General features: G+C 53.0%; 1 protein-coding gene across 4 annotated transcripts in view; it reads right to left on the bottom strand.

Annotated features, from left to right (window-relative positions):
• Positions 1 to 5,102: 5,102 nt before the first annotated feature.
• ADK (adenosine kinase) overlaps positions 5,103 to 17,001 on the bottom strand; it is a 78,605-nt gene continuing 66,706 nt past the window's right edge. For 3 of the 4 annotated variants that reach the window (XM_076054888.1, XM_076054886.1, XM_076054887.1), the window contains 3 exons: positions 14,537 to 14,651; positions 8,852 to 8,938; positions 5,103 to 8,184 (listed from right to left, as the gene is read on the bottom strand). In XM_076054888.1, the coding sequence (XP_075911003.1) occupies positions 8,060 to 8,184; positions 8,852 to 8,938; positions 14,537 to 14,651 (327 nt within the window). In that variant the 3' untranslated portion in view covers positions 5,103 to 8,059. The remainder of the gene's footprint in view (positions 8,185 to 8,851; positions 8,939 to 14,536; positions 14,652 to 17,001) is intronic. The other variant, XR_012930413.1, reaches the window with a different exon arrangement.

The raw sequence follows: 17,001 nt of genomic DNA, 5'->3' as shown, positions 1-17,001 counted from the left end.
GAACACAAGATCCAGGTCCGATTCAACACATTACATAAAATCCGTGATTTGGTTCCGTCTGTAAAAGATGTGATTCCGGACATACAGTACCCTGGTGTCTACAAACTAAGTTGCCTCTGTGGTAGTAGTTACATTGGAGAAACCAAACGCCATGTCTCGGACCGCATTCGTGAACACAAAGCAGACCTAAAACACGGTAGGTCCAACACCTCGGCCGTGGCAGATCATTGTTATAATTCAGTAGGCTCACATGACATTGACTTCTCCAAGACAGAGGTTATTTGCAAGCCATCTGGCTACCATGAGAGATTCGTTCATGAGGCTATCCACATATACAAGCACAGAGACAATTTCAACCGAGAAGATGGATTCTGGCTTAGCAGTCATTGGAAGGATTTGATAAACCATTTTGGGTCTTAATTAATTGATCACGCTTATGGTGGCTTTCAGACCGCATCCATTGTTTTTCGTCTCCCCCCTCCTCTTTTCCGAACATAGATGGACTCGTCCATCTGAACAAAATGTCAAATCGCTCTCCGTGGTGCTAACGTTAACAATAAACGCCACTTTTTTCAAATTTTCTTGCTGTGGTTTTCACACCTGATGATGATTGCTTCTTGTGTTGCTGGCGAAACGTCGTGAGAATTGTATTGTTTTCATATTTGTATTATTGTATTGTTTCCCTTCCTCGTGGCGGTGACTTTACCGAAAGAACCAAGAATATGAATCCCTGCAGTCACGAAAGCTTTAAATCAACGTTCTAACTTAATTAAATATACTTTTCAAATAAATGTTTTCTACCTACAACATCAGAGTGCAGCGCCACATTAAATACGCACTACAATGACAATAGTTTAAAGCCATTTGAAGCATTTTTTATTGTCTAAATGGAAATATGGTTTTGGGGGGGAGGGGGGTGGCAGAGCTTTGTGACGTCATATTTGAGGGGGGGGGTCTGACTTTTTGTGACGCCGTTTGACGGGGGGGGGTGGGTGTCAAAAATCGTCCAAAATCGCGTGACGTCATTTATAGACGCCCCCTGAATATATGAATGTCATTAGACCACGTGACGAACCTTACACATTGACTGTGGTCGGGTGGTGGCGGGTTTAACGATACATAAACACATTTATGCAATATAATTAAAAAAACCTCTATTATGGCATACTGGCAATAGTAGTAGGGATAGCGATGATCGCTTCTGCTGCTGAGTCTAGCCTAGGGGTACCCCCTGTGGCAGCTGTCCCTGTGTGTGAGTCTGCTGCCAGTAGTAGTAGGGGTAGCGATGGTCGCTGCTGCTGTGTGATCCTATAGCCTAGGGGACACCCCCTGTGGCAGCTGTCCCTGTGTGTGAGTCTGCTGACACTAGTGGTAGGGGTAGCGATGATTGTTGGTGCTGTGTGGTCCTATAGCCTAGGGGACACCCCCAGTGGCAGCTGTCCCTGTGTGTCAGTCTGCTGCCAGTAGTCGTAGGGGTAGCGATGATTGCTGCTGCTGTGTGGTCTATTGTCTGACCTGCCCCGACTGGGATTCTCAATGCGGCCCCTATGTACCCGCAACCTCATCCTTTCGGTCACTACCCGAAGCTCATGACCACGGGTGAGTTTGGGAGCGTAGATCGACCTGTAAACCGCGAGCTCTGTCGGGGAACTCGGCCCCCGCTCCCGCTTACCACCGCTCAGCGAAAGAGACCCCGAGGTGCTTAAACTCTTCCACTAAGGGGCAGCTGTTCCCCACCCCCCACTACCATCCCTCCATCACCCAGACAGCGCACTCCCACCATCTCCCGGGAGTGAACCACGATCTCAGATTTGGGGGGCGCTGATCATCCCAAGCCGCTTCACACTCGGCATCAAACCGCGCGCAAGTGCACGCTGGGGATCACGGGCTGACGAGGCAAAGGGGACGACGCCACCTCCATGCCCCCCGTACTGGACACTCTCCATGCCCCGACTGCGCCTTGATATCCCGTCCGTGAAAATCACAAATAGGAGTTGGAGACAAGACGTACCCTTGGCGGTGTCCAACACCTACAGTGGGTTACTTTTTTAATTAAACACCAAGAATACGGACACGGCTCTCGCTCCGGGAGTAGAGGGACCAGATAGCACGCAAAAGCGGCACCCGGTAAATCATACTCCCACAGCAACTCCCACAAGAGGTTGTGGGGGAACACGGTCACGTGCCTTCTCCAAGTACCACAAAGCAGAGATGAGCTGGAAAAGCACTCCCATAACCCCTCAAATATGCGAGAGGGAGAAGAGCTGGTCGATTGTTCCACGACCGTGACATAATCCAAGTTGTTCCTCCTGAATCCGTAGGCTCGACCACCGGGCGTAGCCTCCTCTCCAGCGCTCTAGCAGAGGCTTCACCTGGGGCGTTGAGGAGTGTGATCCCTCTGCAGTCGGGGAGCGAACCCTCTGGGTCCCCTTTCTTAAAAAAATGAGGACGATCCCGGTTTCCCCATCCAGAGGTACCCCGTGCCCGTCGCCTTCCGTGCAACATTGAAGAGGCCTGTTAACCACGAAGAGAGGCCATGGAGAGGGACGACTGGGCAGCCTCAAAAGATGTTCCGGCAAAACCAAAGCCTCAGGTGGGGTCGACAGGACATGGCCCAGGCTGTTCTCAGTAAGGGGGGGAGGGTGTAACGTTAACCTCAACTAAGTTAGATAGTCGTCAAGTGGAAGGAACACTTTGAAGAGCTCCTCAACCTGGCGGTTAGCCCTAGAAACAGCTGGTGGGGGGGGCGATCGGATCCATCGCGGCTGCTGAAATCGCTGTGTGCTGGAGCGCTGGGGAGGAGGCCACGCCCGGTGGTCGAGCCTCGGTTTGAGGAGGAACAACGTGGATTACGTCACGGTCGTGGAACAACTGACCAGCACGTTTCCCCCCTCACATATTTGAGGGGTGATGGGAGTGTCCAGCGCTTTCAACAACTCTGGGTGAACCTCGTCCACCCCAGCAGCAGCTTTGCCGCTACGAAGGCCCTCGACCGCAGCAGCGACCTCAGCAGCCGTGGTGGATTCGATCTCCCCCTCCCCACCAGCTGTTTCTAGGGCTAACCACCAGGTTGAGGAGCTCCTCAAAGTGTTCCTTTCACTTGACGACTATCTAACTTAGTTGAGGTTAACGTTACACCCTCCCCCCGCCCCCCTTACTGAGAACAGCCTGGGCCATGTCCTGTCGACCCCACCTGAGGCTTTGGTTTTGCCGGAACATCTTTGAGGCTTTCGATTTAAAGCTTTCGTGACTGCAATGATTCATCTTCTTTGGTTCTTTCGGTAAAGTCACGTAGAATGAGAATAAAATAATAAATTGTGTTATTTTATTGATAAAATAAAATAACACAATAATATTAATAATATTAATAAATATTGTGTTATTTTATTTTATCAATTTATTATTTTATTCTCATTCTACGTGACTTTACCGAAAGAACCAAAGAACATCTTTTGAGGTTGCCCAGTCGTCCCTCTCTATGGCCTCTTCAAAACGCCTCTCATGCTGCGACTTGCTACCGCTGCCACCCTCTTGGCAGGCCGGTAACTCTCAATCGAGTCGGGAGACCTTTTTTTTCCCCACCCGAGCATAGCTCGGAAAGCCTCCTTCTTCAACTTGACAATTTACTCCCCCAACACTGGTGTCCACCAGCGAGGAGGCTCCTAGGGTTGCCGCCATGACAGGCACCAACTGCCCCGAAGTGTCGAAGTTTTCCCCCCCCGAGGTGGCAGTCGTAATCTTTCTGCACTGGGTCTTCCACCGGATGCACCCAGCAAACCCGCAACCAATTCGTTTGAGCCTTCGGCGTCTACCGAGTCAGCGCCACAAGCGTCCGGTTCGACTGGCGGTGGATCAGTTGACAGCCCTGCCCCTCCGTCCACCCGAGTGTTCACAGCATACATCCCGAAGTCCGACGACACTAACACGGTTCTCTGGTACCAAGCACCTATGAGCATACCCACTGGTTCTTTGGGCAAAGTCACGCAGCTTCAAATCGCTTACGAGCATCCTTGTGTTCGAACGTGGCGTCTCCCTGTTGACATTGTTACTAGCGCAGAATTCCAATAACATCTCACCGTTCGGGTTCAGATCGGGAACGGGGCGGGGGGCATTCCTCCCAATCACTCCCCTCCAGGTATCTCCATCGTTTCCCACGCGAGCATTGGAGTCGCCCAGTAAGATCACGGAGCCGGTAGGCGGACGCTCGGTCGAGCACTGCACCCACCCACCGTCTCCGAGAAGGCCGGACACTCCTGAGCTGCTGGTTTGCTCACGAGCGTTTTCCCTCTCCGAGATCCCAAGTCTCGTTTGAGGCCGCCCTCTCATCCGCTGGGACAAAACTCCAATTGAACAGCGCCCAGCCGGGGACCTTGCGAGTATCCCCCCCCCCACACGATTCGCCTGGAGCCTCTTAACCAAGGGGTTTACTCCGGGATAGACCGCCCCCGAGGGCGAGAAGTCTGGTTCCAGCGCCAATGCTGTGTGTGGAGGCGAGCCTCGACGCCACACAGTCCGGAACCTTTCCACCTCCGGCTCGTCCCCCCAACCCACCACCCTCCCCCGGTGACGCGACATTCCACGTCCCGATAGCGGGCGCCCATTGCCAACGTCCAGCCTCTGCCCCCCCCCCCCCCACTCTTCACCCTGCGGATGGTGGGGCCACAGGACGGCGGCGCCACGCAGCCATTCGGGGCTGGGCCCCCGACCGGGTTCCGTGGGGATCACCAGGCCACGAGGTGCCTGCTGGCGAACACCACCCCAAGGCCTGGCTCCGGGGGAGGTGGGGGAGGTGTGTGTCCCCGGTATACCTTGTCGTCCTGGTGAGGTTCTCTCCGATTTTCACATTTTGGAACCATTCACGACGGGGGCTTTCGTTTGGAGCGTTATTTGTCTGGGATGGAACCTGCCCACAGATCTGTTTCGCCAAGGTGAGCCCCCTAACCAGGAGCACAAGACTGCAGGCGACATAGCGCCGAAGACGGTCATTGGGACACACAAACCCCACAGCACCACGGTAAAAAAAGGGGTTAACGTCCTCTGTGAACGAAAAAAAATTCATGACCAAACGGAGCGTCCGCGTCTTCCGCGTCGTCCGCGTCGTGGGAGATCAATATAAATGTTTATTCCCGATCCGAGCATGGAGAACTGACAGCAACGGGAATCAAAATAGGAAGAATCTTAAAATGTCAAAAAAAAAATCACAGATCCTAGCGGGTGGTTAAGCGTTACCTCGGCCGGGCTGGGGGGTGGGGAAGAGGATTCGGCCACTGTGAAGTCCGTAATAACCCCCCCACCGTAGCCACCCACGCGAGCCACGTGAGCCACCACAGCCCCCCATAGACAATACCCGTGAACACAAAGACAAAAAAAATCCCTTTACCCCGCGCGTTAGCCTCTAACAGGCTGTAGGGGCAAGTGGCCGTTAGTGGCGAGTGGCGGCGGCACCTGTGAAGGGCTGCCGGAGCTGTGGCTACACCACGAGGTGGGTGGGTGGCCAGCGCCACGCCCGGCTGCCTTTGTCTCCCCGGTGGCGACGTTTACACGTTTACACGTCGCCACCGGGTATTCGAGGCTGAGTCGACCTAGGGGAGGCCCAGGTACCAGTTCAGATCATTGTCACCGGTGTCGGTGGCCGTGGGCGGGAATTGAACTCGGGTTGCCGTGACGACATCTCGAAGGCAGTGTGCGCGGGGAGTGGTGGTGCAGCAGTTAGCGCAACGAGCCTGGCTGGCCGAGTTCGATTTCCCCGCTCACGGTCAACACCGGTGACGATTGTCTGAACCGGTCCTGGGCCTCCCCTAGGTCGACTCAGGCTCAACTGAGTAACCTGGTACATTGGTGGTGGTGTAGTAAACATCGCCCACTGGGTAAGAGACAAAGACGGCGTGGTGTGGTGCTGGCCACCCACCCCCTCTGTGTGTAGCCACAGTGCCGGTAGCCTTCATAGGCGCTCGCTAAGAGAACTTGCCCCAACAGACTGTTACAGACTACACGGGGGATCTTTGTCTTTATTTTTTGTGCGTCTCCCTCCTCGGCAAAAGAATAAAAGACGGACATCATCGTCATTATCATCAGCAGCAGCAGCAGGTCACATTAGAAAGTCTGTAAGCGACAGACACTGAGAAAGAGTGAGCTAAAAAGACGTGAGAGCCACAGAGAGAGAGGCAGATTGAGAGAGAGAGATACGAGACAGAGAGAGGGAGACAAGCAAGAGACAGGGAGAGCTACAAAGACAGACAGCCAAACACACAGAGAGAGACAGAGAGATGACACTCGCATACAGAGATATTGTCTCTCTCTCTCTCACACACAGAGAGCCAGAGACACACACAAATACACTGTCTCTATCTCTCACACACACAGAGGGACGCAGAGACAGGGAGACATACAGAGACAGTCTCTCACACAGAGACAGAGAGCCAGAGACACACAGAGACACTGTCTCTATCTCTCACACACACAGAGGGACGCAGAGACAGGGAGACATACAGAGACATAGTCTCTCACACAGAGAGACATACAGAGACAGTCTCTCTCTCACACACAGACAGAGACACACACAAAGACACTGTCTCTCTCTCTCACACACACAGAGACAGAGACAGGGAGACACAGACAGGGAGACAGAGACACTGTCTCTCTCACACACACACCGAGACGCGAGTACCAATTTTCAACAGCAGTGACTGATAATATAATCGTACCGGGTTTAACCCTCTATACCCCCAGCACCCTCCCCCACCCCCCCAGGGTAGGGAAGGAATGGCACAGTCCAGAGAAACAGGGGCAGTGAGGACCGAGCAGGGTGGATGGGTCCATTAGTTGGTAAGGGGGGGGGGTATCATTGTGCGTATAGACTGAGTGGGTAGATTAGTGAATCGGGGAGTGCGTGAATTATTGTGTGAATGAATTAGCGGGTAAATGAATGAGTGACTGAGTAGGTGAATTCGTGGTTGAATAAATTAGTCGTTGAATGAATGGGTGAATTAATGTGTGAATTAATTATTTGGGTAAATTAATAAGTGGATAAATGAACGAGTGGGTGAATGAGTGGGTGGGTGGGTGAATTCATGTGTGGATGAGTGGGTGGGTGAATGAGTGAGTGGGTGAATTAATGAGTGGGAGAGTGGATGGGTTGGTGTGAATCATCATAGAATGGCACAGTCTGGAGAACCAGGGGCAGTGGGGATGAGCTGGTGGATCAGTCCATTCGGAGATCGCAGGGAGGGGTGGGAGGTTGGCAATGTGTGTACAGGCTGAGTGAGTGGGTGAGTGAGTGGGTGGGTGGGTGGGTGAGTGGGTGGGTGAGTGAGTGGGTGGGTGAGTGAGTAGGTGGGTGAGTGGGTGAGTGGGTGGGTGAGTGGGTGAGTGAGTGGGTGGGTGAGTGGGTGGGTGAGTGAGTGGGTGGGTGAGTGAGTGGGTGGGTGGGTGAGTGGATGGCTGAGTGGGTGGATGAGTGAGTGAGTGGGTGAGAGTGAGTGGGTGAGTGGGTGAGTGAGTAGGTGGGTGAGTGGGTGAGTGTGTGAGTGAGTGTATGAGTGAGTGGGTGAGTGAGTGTATGAGTGAGTGGATGGGTGAGTGAGTGAGTGGGTGGGTGAGTGGGTGGGTGAGTGAGTGGGTGAGTGAGTGGGTGATAAGGTGGGTGAATTAGTGAGCGGGTTTGTATCAGTATGCATCAGTCTGTATGAATGTGTCTATGTATCCGTGTGTATGCATCTGTGTGTGTGTATATATCTCTGTGTATGTATGTATCAGTGTGTGTGTGTGTATCAGAGTGTGTGTGTATCAGTATGTATCAGTGTGTGTGTGTATCAGAGTGTGTGTGTATCAGTATGTATCAGTGTGTGTGTGTGTATCAGAGTGTGTGTGTATCAGTATGTATCAGTGTGTGTGTGTGTATCAGAGAGTGTGTGTATCAGTATGTATCAGTGTGTGTGTGTGTATCAGAGTGTGTGTATCAGTATGTATCAGTGTGTGTGTGTGTATCAGAGTGTGTGTGTATCAGTATGTATCAGAGTGTGTGTGTATCAGAGTGTGTGTATCAGTATGTATCTGTGTATCAGTGGAAGTCCGGCAGGGCAGGCAGGGTGCATCCTGAGCGCCTGATGACAGTGTTGGCTGTGTAGTGACCAGCTCGGATACACTCCTCTAGCGGACACTCCATCACCAACTTAGACAGGAAGCCTAGATAGACACAGCCGGAGACACACACACACACACGCAGATATAGACACACAAGAGGTACACAGAGAGAGACACACACAAGGGGAGAGACTCGGGGCGACATGGAGACATGGGGAGACACGGGAGAGACGGGGAGACACGGGGAGACACGGGGGGAGACACGGGGAGAGACACGGGGAGAGACACGGGGAGACACGGAGAGACACGGGGAGACACGGGGAGAGACACGGGGAGAGACACGGGGAGAGACACGGGGAGAGACACGGGGAGAGACACGGGGAGAGACACGGGGAGAGACACGGGGAGAGACACGGGAGAGACACGGGGAGAGACATGGGAGAGACACGGGGAGAGATGGGGGAGACACGGAGAGACACGGGGAGAGATGGGGAGACACGGGGAGAGACGTGGGAGACACGGAGAGACACGGGGGAGACACGGAGAGACACGGGGGAGACACGGTGAGACACGGGGAGGCACGGTGAGAAGCGGGGAGACACAGAGAGACGGGGGAGACACGGGGAGACACGGTGAGGCACGATGAGAAGCGGCGGAGACACTGGGAGACACACTGGGAGAGACGGAGGAGACACAGGGAGAGACTGGGGAGAGAGAGAGAGACGCAGGGGAGACACAGTAAGACACGATGAGACACGGGGAGTCTCACCTCCAACGAAGGCGTCTCCAGCACCGTTGGTGTCGATGATCTCCTCCGGCTTGATTGGCAAGACGGAGAAGAGTCTCACTTCCTTGCCTAGAGAGAGAGAGACAGAGAGAGAGAGAGACAGACAGACAGGGAGAGACAGACAAGGAGGGAGAGACAGGGAGGGAGAGAGACAGGGAGACAAGGAGAGACAGACGGGGAGGGAGAGAGACGGGGAGGGGGACAGAGAGAGAAGGGAGAGAGAGGCATACAGGGAGGGGGATACGGAAACAGGGAGAGACAGAGAGAGAGACAGAGATTCAAGGAGAGAGACGGAGAGACAGAGAGAGAGACAGACAAGGAGGAAAAGACAGAGAGAGAGACAGGGAGAGAGACAGAGAGGGAGACAGAGAGGGAGGGAGATAGGGAGAGACAGGGAGGGAGAGAGAGACAGGGAGGGAGACAGAGACAGGGAGGGAGACAGAGACAGGGAGAGACAGGGAAGGAGAGAGACAGGGGGAGAGAGAGACAAGGAGAGACAGAGACGGGGAGGGAGACAGAGAGAGACAGGGAGAGAGAGACAGACAGGGAGGGAGACAGAGACAGGGAGAGACAGGGAGGGAGAGAGACAGGGAGAGAGACAGGGAGAGAGAGAGACAAGGAGAGAGAGAGACGGGGAGGGAGAGAGACAGGGAGAGAGAGACAGACAGGGAGGGGGATACAGAAACAGGGAGAGACGGGGAGAGAGACAGATTGTTACACATACATCTATATATATAAAAGAGAAATTTGTGAATGTGTGTCTGTTCAAAATGTTTAGCATACTTCCCGACATGCAACAAACTTAAAATTTGGCATGTGGGTAGCTTCCAGACTGTACACAATGCAAAAAGTATAAAAATATACTTTTGTATTTTGGGGGGCGGCGGGGGGGGCGCAATAATGGATGTAATATATTGCACGGCAAGCGAGCGGTGACGTCACAGATGTGACGTCACGTCTGTGACGTCACCCGCATGCGGCAGCGTCACGCAGTGTGCCTGCTGACGTCACCCCCCCCCCACCACCCCCCCTCCAACCCTCCGCGTAGGCCGTGTATTAATCCAAGACAAGAATCCAAGTCCCCGGCCGAAGAAGCCGGGTGGTAGTGAAGCTAGCAGCATACACATGAAGATAGAAACACAGAGACACGCACACATAATGGAGAACAAGCTCACAATCCAGCCTGCAGGTTTCAAGCCAGGAGGGTTCGTGGGAAGGGCCAGCCTGAATATTTCTAACCGGTGGAGATGTTTCTCCATTTAGAGGGTTCCACGTTTCGCAAGCGTAGAGAAGAGAGGGGCATGACGAGCGTGGCCGAAAAGACCTGAAGCTTCTGGGCTTATCTCCTCTGTTGGGTCCTGTCTGTGTGTGTGTGTCTCTCTGTGTGTAGCTCACTCTGTGTGTGTGTAGCTCACTGTGTGTGTGTAGCTCACTCTGTGTGTGTGTGTGTAGCTCACTCTGTGTGTGTGTCTCTCTGTGTGTAGCTCACTCTGTGTGTGTGTCTCTGTGTGTAGCTCACTCTGTGTGTGTGTCTCTCTGTGTGTAGCTCACTCTGTGTGTGTGTAGCTCACTGTGTGTGTGTAGCTCACTCTGTGTGTGTGTGTGTAGCTCACTCTGTGTGTGTGTCTCTCTGTGTGTAGCTCACTCTGTGTGTGTGTCTCTGTGTGTAGCTCACTCTGTGTGTGTGTCTCTCTGTGCGTAGCTCACTCTGTGTGTGTGTAGCTCACTGTGTGTGTGTAGCTCACTCTGTGTGTGTGTGTGTGTGTAGCTCACTCTGTGTGTGTGTGTCTCTGTGTGTAGCTCACTCTGTGTGTGTGTCTCTGTGTGTAGCTCACTCTGTGTGTGTGTCTCTCTGTGCGTAGCTCACTCTGTGTGTGTGTAGCTCACTGTGTGTGTGTAGCTCACTGTGTGTGTGTGTGTCTCTCTGTGTGTAGCTCACTCTGTGTGTGTGTAGCTCACTGTGTGTGTGTAGCTCACTCTGTGTGTGTGTGTGTGTGTAGCTCACTCTGTGTGTGTGTCTCTCTGTGTGTAGCTCACTCTGTGTGTGTGTCTCTGTGTGTAGCTCACTCTGTGTGTGTGTCTCTCTGTGCGTAGCTCACTCTGTGTGTGTGTAGCTCACTGTGTGTGTGTAGCTCACTGTGTGTGTGTGTGTCTCTCTGTGTGTAGCTCACTCTGTGTGTGTGTAGCTCACTGTGTGTGTGTAGCTCACTGTGTGTGTGTGTCTCTGTGTGCGTAGCTCACTCTGTGTGTGTGTCTCTGTGTGTAGCTCACTGTGTGTGTGTGTGTCTCTGTGTGTGTAGCTCACTGTGTGTGTGTCTCTCTGTGCGTAGCTCACTGTGTGTGTGTCTCTGTGTGTAGCTCACTGTGTGTGTGTGTGTCTCTGTGTGTAGCTCACTGTGTGTGTGTGTGTCTCTGTGCGTAGCTCACTGTGTGTGTGTGTCTCTGTGTGTGTGTGTAGCTCACTCTGTGTGTGTGTCTCTGTGTGTGTGTGTAGCTCACTCTGTGTGTGTCTCTGTGCGTAGCTCACTCTGTGTGTGTGTGTCTCTGTGTGTGTGTGTAGCTCACTGTGTGTGTGTGTCTCTCTGTGCGTAGCTCACTCTGTGTGTGTGTCTCTGTGTGTGTGTGTAGCTCACTGTGTGTGTGTGTCTCTCTGTGCGTAGCTCACTGTGTGTGTGTGTGTCTCTGTGTGTAGCTCACTCTGTGTGTGTGTGTAGCTCACTCTGTGTGTGTGTGTAGCTCACTCTGTGTGTGTGTGTAGCTCACTCTGTGTGTGCGTGTGTAGCTCACTCTGTGTGTGTGTCTCTGTGTGTAGCTCACTCTGTGTGTGTAGCTCACTCTGTGTGTGTGTCTCTCTGTGTGTAGCTCACTCTGTGTGTGTGTGTCTCTCTCTGTGTGTAGCTCACTCTGTGTCTCTGTGTGTCTCTGTGCGTAGCTCACTGTGTGTGTGTGTCTCGCTGTGCGTAGCTCACTGTGTGTGTGTGTCTCTATGTGTGTAGCTCACTCTGTGTGTGTGTGTAGCTCACTGTGTGTGTGTGTGTCTCTCTGTGCGTAGCTCACTGTGTGTGTGTGTCTCTATGTGTGTAGCTCACTCTGTGTGTGTGTGTCTCTCTGTGCGTAGCTCACTGTGTGTGTGTGTCTCTGTGTGTAGCTCACTCTGTGTGTGTCTCTGTGCGTAGCTCACTGTGTGTGTGTGTCTCTGTGCGTAGCTCACTCTGTGTGGGTGTGTGTGTGTCTCTGTGTGTAGCTCACTCTGTGTGTGTGTGTGTCTCTGTGTGTAGCTCACTCTGTGTGTGTGTGTCTCTCTGTGCGTAGCTCACTGTGTGTGTGTGTCTCTGTGTGTAGCTCACTCTGTGTGGGTGTGTGTGTGTCTCTGTGTGTAGCTCACTGTGTGTGTGTCTCTGTGTGTAGCTCACTCTGTGTGTGTGTGCGTAGCTCACTCTGTGTGTGTGTGTAGCTCACTCTGTGTGTGTGTGTAGCTCACTCTGTGTATGTGTGGAGCTCACTCTGTGTGTGTGTGTAGCTCACTCTGTGTGTGTGTGTAGCTCACTCTGTGTGTGTGTGTAGCTCACTCTGTGTGTGTGTAGCTCACTCTGTGTGTGTGTAGCTCACTCTGTGTGTGTGTGTCTCTCTGTGTGTGTGTGTCTCTGTGTGTAGCTCACTCTGTGTGTGTGTCTCTGTGTGTAGCTCACTCTGTGTATGTGTGTAGCTCACTCTGTGTGTGTGTGTAGCTCACTCTGTGTGTGTGTGTAGCTCACTCTGTGTGTGTCTCTGTGCGTAGCTCACTGTGTGTGTGTGTGTGTCTCTGTGTGTAGCTCACTCTGTGTGGGTGTGTGTGTCTCTGTGTGTAGCTCACTCTGTGTGTGTGTCTCGCTGTGCGTAGCTCACTCTGTGTGTGTGTGTGTGTATCTCTGTGTGTAGCTCACTGTGTGTGTCTCTCTGTGTGTAGCTCACTCTGTGTGTGTGTAGCTCACTCTGTGTGTGTGTCTCTGTGTGTAGCTCACTCTGTGTGTGTGTGTGTAGCTCACTCTGTGTGTGTGTCTCTCTGTGTGTAGCTCACTCTGTGTGTGCGTAGCTCACTCTGTGTGTGTGTGTGGCTCACTCTGTGTGTGTGTGTAGCTCACTCTGTGTGTGTGTAGCTCACTCTGTGTGTGTGTCTCTCTGTGTGTCTCTGTGTGTAGCTCACTCTGTGTGTGTGTCTCTGTGTGTAGCTCACTCTGTGTGTGTGTGTGTAGCTCACTCTGTGTGTGTGTGTAGCTCACTCTGTGTGTGTGTGTAGCTCACTCTGTGTGTGTGTCTCTCTGTGTGTAGCTCACTCGGTGTGTGTGTGTCTGTGTGTAGCTCACTCTGTGTGTGTGTGTAGCTCACTCTGTGTGTGTGTTTAGCTCACTCTGTGTGTGTGTGTAGCTCACTCTGTGTGTGTGCGTAGCTCACTCTGTGTGTGTGTGTAGCTCACTCTGTGTGTGTGTGTAGCTCACTCTGTGTGTGTGTGCGTAGCTCACTCTGTGTGTGTGTGTAGCTCACTCTGTGTGTGTGTGTGTGCGAGACAATCTCTGTGCGTATCTCTGCGTCTGTGTCTCTGTGCGTATCTCTGGGTATGCAGTGCGGTAGTGCAGCGGTTAGCGCCACGCCGCGCTACGAACCTGGCGACACCGGTGACGATTATCTGAACCGGTTCCTGGGCCTCCACTAGGTCGACTCGGCCTCAATGAGTACCCGGTGTGATGTGTAAACATCGCCTGCTAGGGAGACAAAGGCGTCCGGGCGTGGTGCTGGCCACCCACCCCACCTCGTGTGCCGTGCCGGCCTTGATAGGTGCTCGCGAACAGCACTTGCCCCTACAGTCTGTTACGGGCTATACGGGGGATCTTTGTCTTTGTCGTCTCTGAGTGTGTGTCTCTGTGCGTATCTCTGTGTGTGAGACGATCTCTGTTCACATCTCCTATGCGCGTATCTCATCTCTGTGCCGTATATATCTGCGCGTGTGCGAGAGAATCTCTATGACCCTCCGCTGTGCATATCTCTCTCTCTCTCCGTGTGTACAAGACAATCGCTGTACCTATCTCTCTCTGCGTGTGTGTGTGTTTGTGTCTGTGCGTGCCTCTCTGCCTCTCTGTGTACGACAGAGAAACAGAGAGACTGAGACAGAATTTAAAACCAATTTTGATTGCTGCCAGCAGCAAAAGCACACATCGAGCGAAGCGTCAAGACAAATGTCCCCACGTAGCATGCAACAGGCTGTAGGGGCAAGTGCTGTTAGCGACCAGCACCTGTGAAGGCCGGCACCGTGGCATACGAGGGGGTGGGTGTACAGTACCACGCCTTCGTCTCCCCAGTGACGATGTTTACTACACGCCGCTGCACCAGCAAACTCGTTTCATGGCCCGGGACCGGTTCAGATAATCGTTAGCGGTGTTGGCTGCGAGCGGAAATCGAACTCTGGTCGCGAGGTTCTTACCGCCACTCGCAAGACAAACACCGCCACTCGCAACACAAACACCGCCACACGCAACACAAACACCGCCACTCGCAACACAAACACCGCCACACGCAACACAAACACCGCCACTCACAACACAAACACCGCCACTCGCAACACGAACACCGCATCGCCACACACAGACAGAGCGAGAGAGTGGGGGGTGGGGGTTGGGGGTCTGCAGGCTTCACCGTTGGCCACCACCGTGGGGTCCTTGCCCTGGGTGAAGACGACAAGGCGAGGCCTTGCGGTGTTCTGCTTGGGCAGAGCCTGGGCCTTCTTGCTGATTACCTCAATGTCCTCCGTCTACTCACACCGAGACACACAAAGACACACACACAGAGAGATAGACAGAGAGCAAGATAGAGAGACAGATAGAGAGAGAGACAGAGAGAGCCTGGGCCCTCTTGATGTCCTCAATGTCCTCCGTCGACTCACACACACAGAGACACACTCACAGAGACACATAGAGACACACACACACTCACAGAGATAGAGACACACATTCACAGAGATAGACACACACACTCACAGAGATAGAGACACACACACTCACAGAGATAGAGACACACACACACTCACAGAGATAGAGACACACACACACTCACAGAGATAGAGACACACACTCACAGAGATAGAGACACACACATACTCACAGAGATAGAGACACACACACTCACAGAGACACATAGAGACACACACACTCACAGAGATAGAGACACACACACAGACATAGAGACACACACACAGACATAGAGACACACACTAACAGAGATAGAGACACACACACACTCACAGAGATAGAGACACACACACAGACACATAGAGACACACACACATAGAGACAGACACATAGAGACACACACACATAGAGACACACACAGACACATAGAGACACACACATAGAGAGACACACACACAGACACAGAGACACACACACACAGACATAGAGACACACACACAGACATAGAGACACACACAGATATAGAGACACACACAGATATAGAGACACACACACAGAGACACACACAAACATAGAGACACAGAGACACACACAAACATAGAGACACACACACAGACATAGAGACACACACAGACATAGAGACACACACACACGGACATAGAGACACACACACAGACATAGAGACACACACACACAGACATAGAGGCACACACACAGACATAGAGACACATACACACACAGACATAGAGACACACACAGAGACATAGATACACACACACAGAGACATAGAGACACACACACACAGACATAGAGACACACACACAACAACAACAGCAACAACCGCCATTCGCCACTAAGTTGCGGTGACGTCACCACGACGCTTGTGCCAGGCTATGTGCACCCTGAGGCCACGTGAAGTGTCGAACGCCCGCTGGCAGGAGGTCACGGGGCAGACCCAGGTGCCACGGGTCGACTGACTGAGATGACTGGCTGATGCACCACCTGTGCACCCTACTGTGGCAACCTGCTGTGCTTTAGCCACCCGGCGCTCCGCTCGTTGTCTTGAGCGTCGCTCCTCCGCCCTCCGTTGTTGTTGGAGGGCGACTACCTCCAACTGCCCAGTAGCATCCTTCACGAGCCTCCTCCACAGAGGCCGATCTTGACACTAAGTCCACTCAGCTCCACGTCCTCCTGTACCACATTACTCCATCTCTTCGCTAGCCCGTGCCGCGCCCGCTTAGCCCCTTCAATCCGGCCGAACAAAAGCTGTTTCGGCATGCAGTGGCTGGGCATGCGGGCTACATGACCCAGCCATCGCAGCCTTCCCCACCGGAGGAGCTCACCGATGGGACCTTGCCCAGATCTTTCAAGGATTTGTGAGCTCCTCACACAACCTAGGATGGATCGTAGGCAGTCCAGCATAAATGTTTCTAACCGGCGAAGATGTTCCATTTAGGGGGGTCCACGTTTCGGAAGCGTAGAGAAGGGAGGGAATGACCGTGGCCGAGAAGACCTGAAGCTTAGTGCGGAGCGACAGACCAGGTAGCTTCCACACAGCGTTACACAACCGATGAAAAGATATTGCCGCTCGACTGATTCGGAGTGAGACCTCTGCTGTTAAACTGGAGCCAGTCATAAGCACACTGCCCAGGTATGGGAAACTCTCCACTCTCTCCACAACTGCCCCATCACCGATTGGGAGTTGTGGGGGTGGAGTGTCCGATGGTACAAAATACCCAGGCAGGTGCTTAGTTTTGGTGGGGCTGATGGTAAGGCCCTACCTCTTAGTGGCACGCTCTAGTCTCAGCAGCAGCGGCTCCAACTCCTCCTCTGAATGAGCAGCTATTACCAAATCATCAGCATACATAACGTGGTTGAGCAATAGGGAGCCATCCCTTGACCGCACCCGGGCATCGATCAGCCTCCCATTATATCTATACCATATGAAGATTCCCCCGGTACAGCTATTGAAGGCTTCACGAACTACGTGGTCAAAAGAGATGTTAAATAATGTGGGAGCCAGAGGACATCCCTGTCGCACCCCAAGGTGTACAGGGAATGGCTCTGACTCCCGGCCACGTAGTTTTACCCGGGCCCGCTCACCATCATAAAGGTCCTTAATGATCGTGAGCAGAGGGTCAGGTACTCCAAAAGCATGAAGAACAACCCAGAGCCCAGGCCTACTGATGGTAT

Source organism: Petromyzon marinus, chromosome 68 (assembly GCF_048934315.1).
Source record: "Petromyzon marinus isolate PM22_M1 ecotype Great Lakes invasive population chromosome 68, UKy_Petmar_22M1.pri1.0, whole genome shotgun sequence".
In the NCBI taxonomy this organism is placed as follows: domain Eukaryota; kingdom Metazoa; phylum Chordata; class Hyperoartia; order Petromyzontiformes; family Petromyzontidae; genus Petromyzon; species Petromyzon marinus.
Note: the sequence above shows the minus strand (reverse complement) of the source record. Positions and strands in the feature narration are given on the sequence as shown.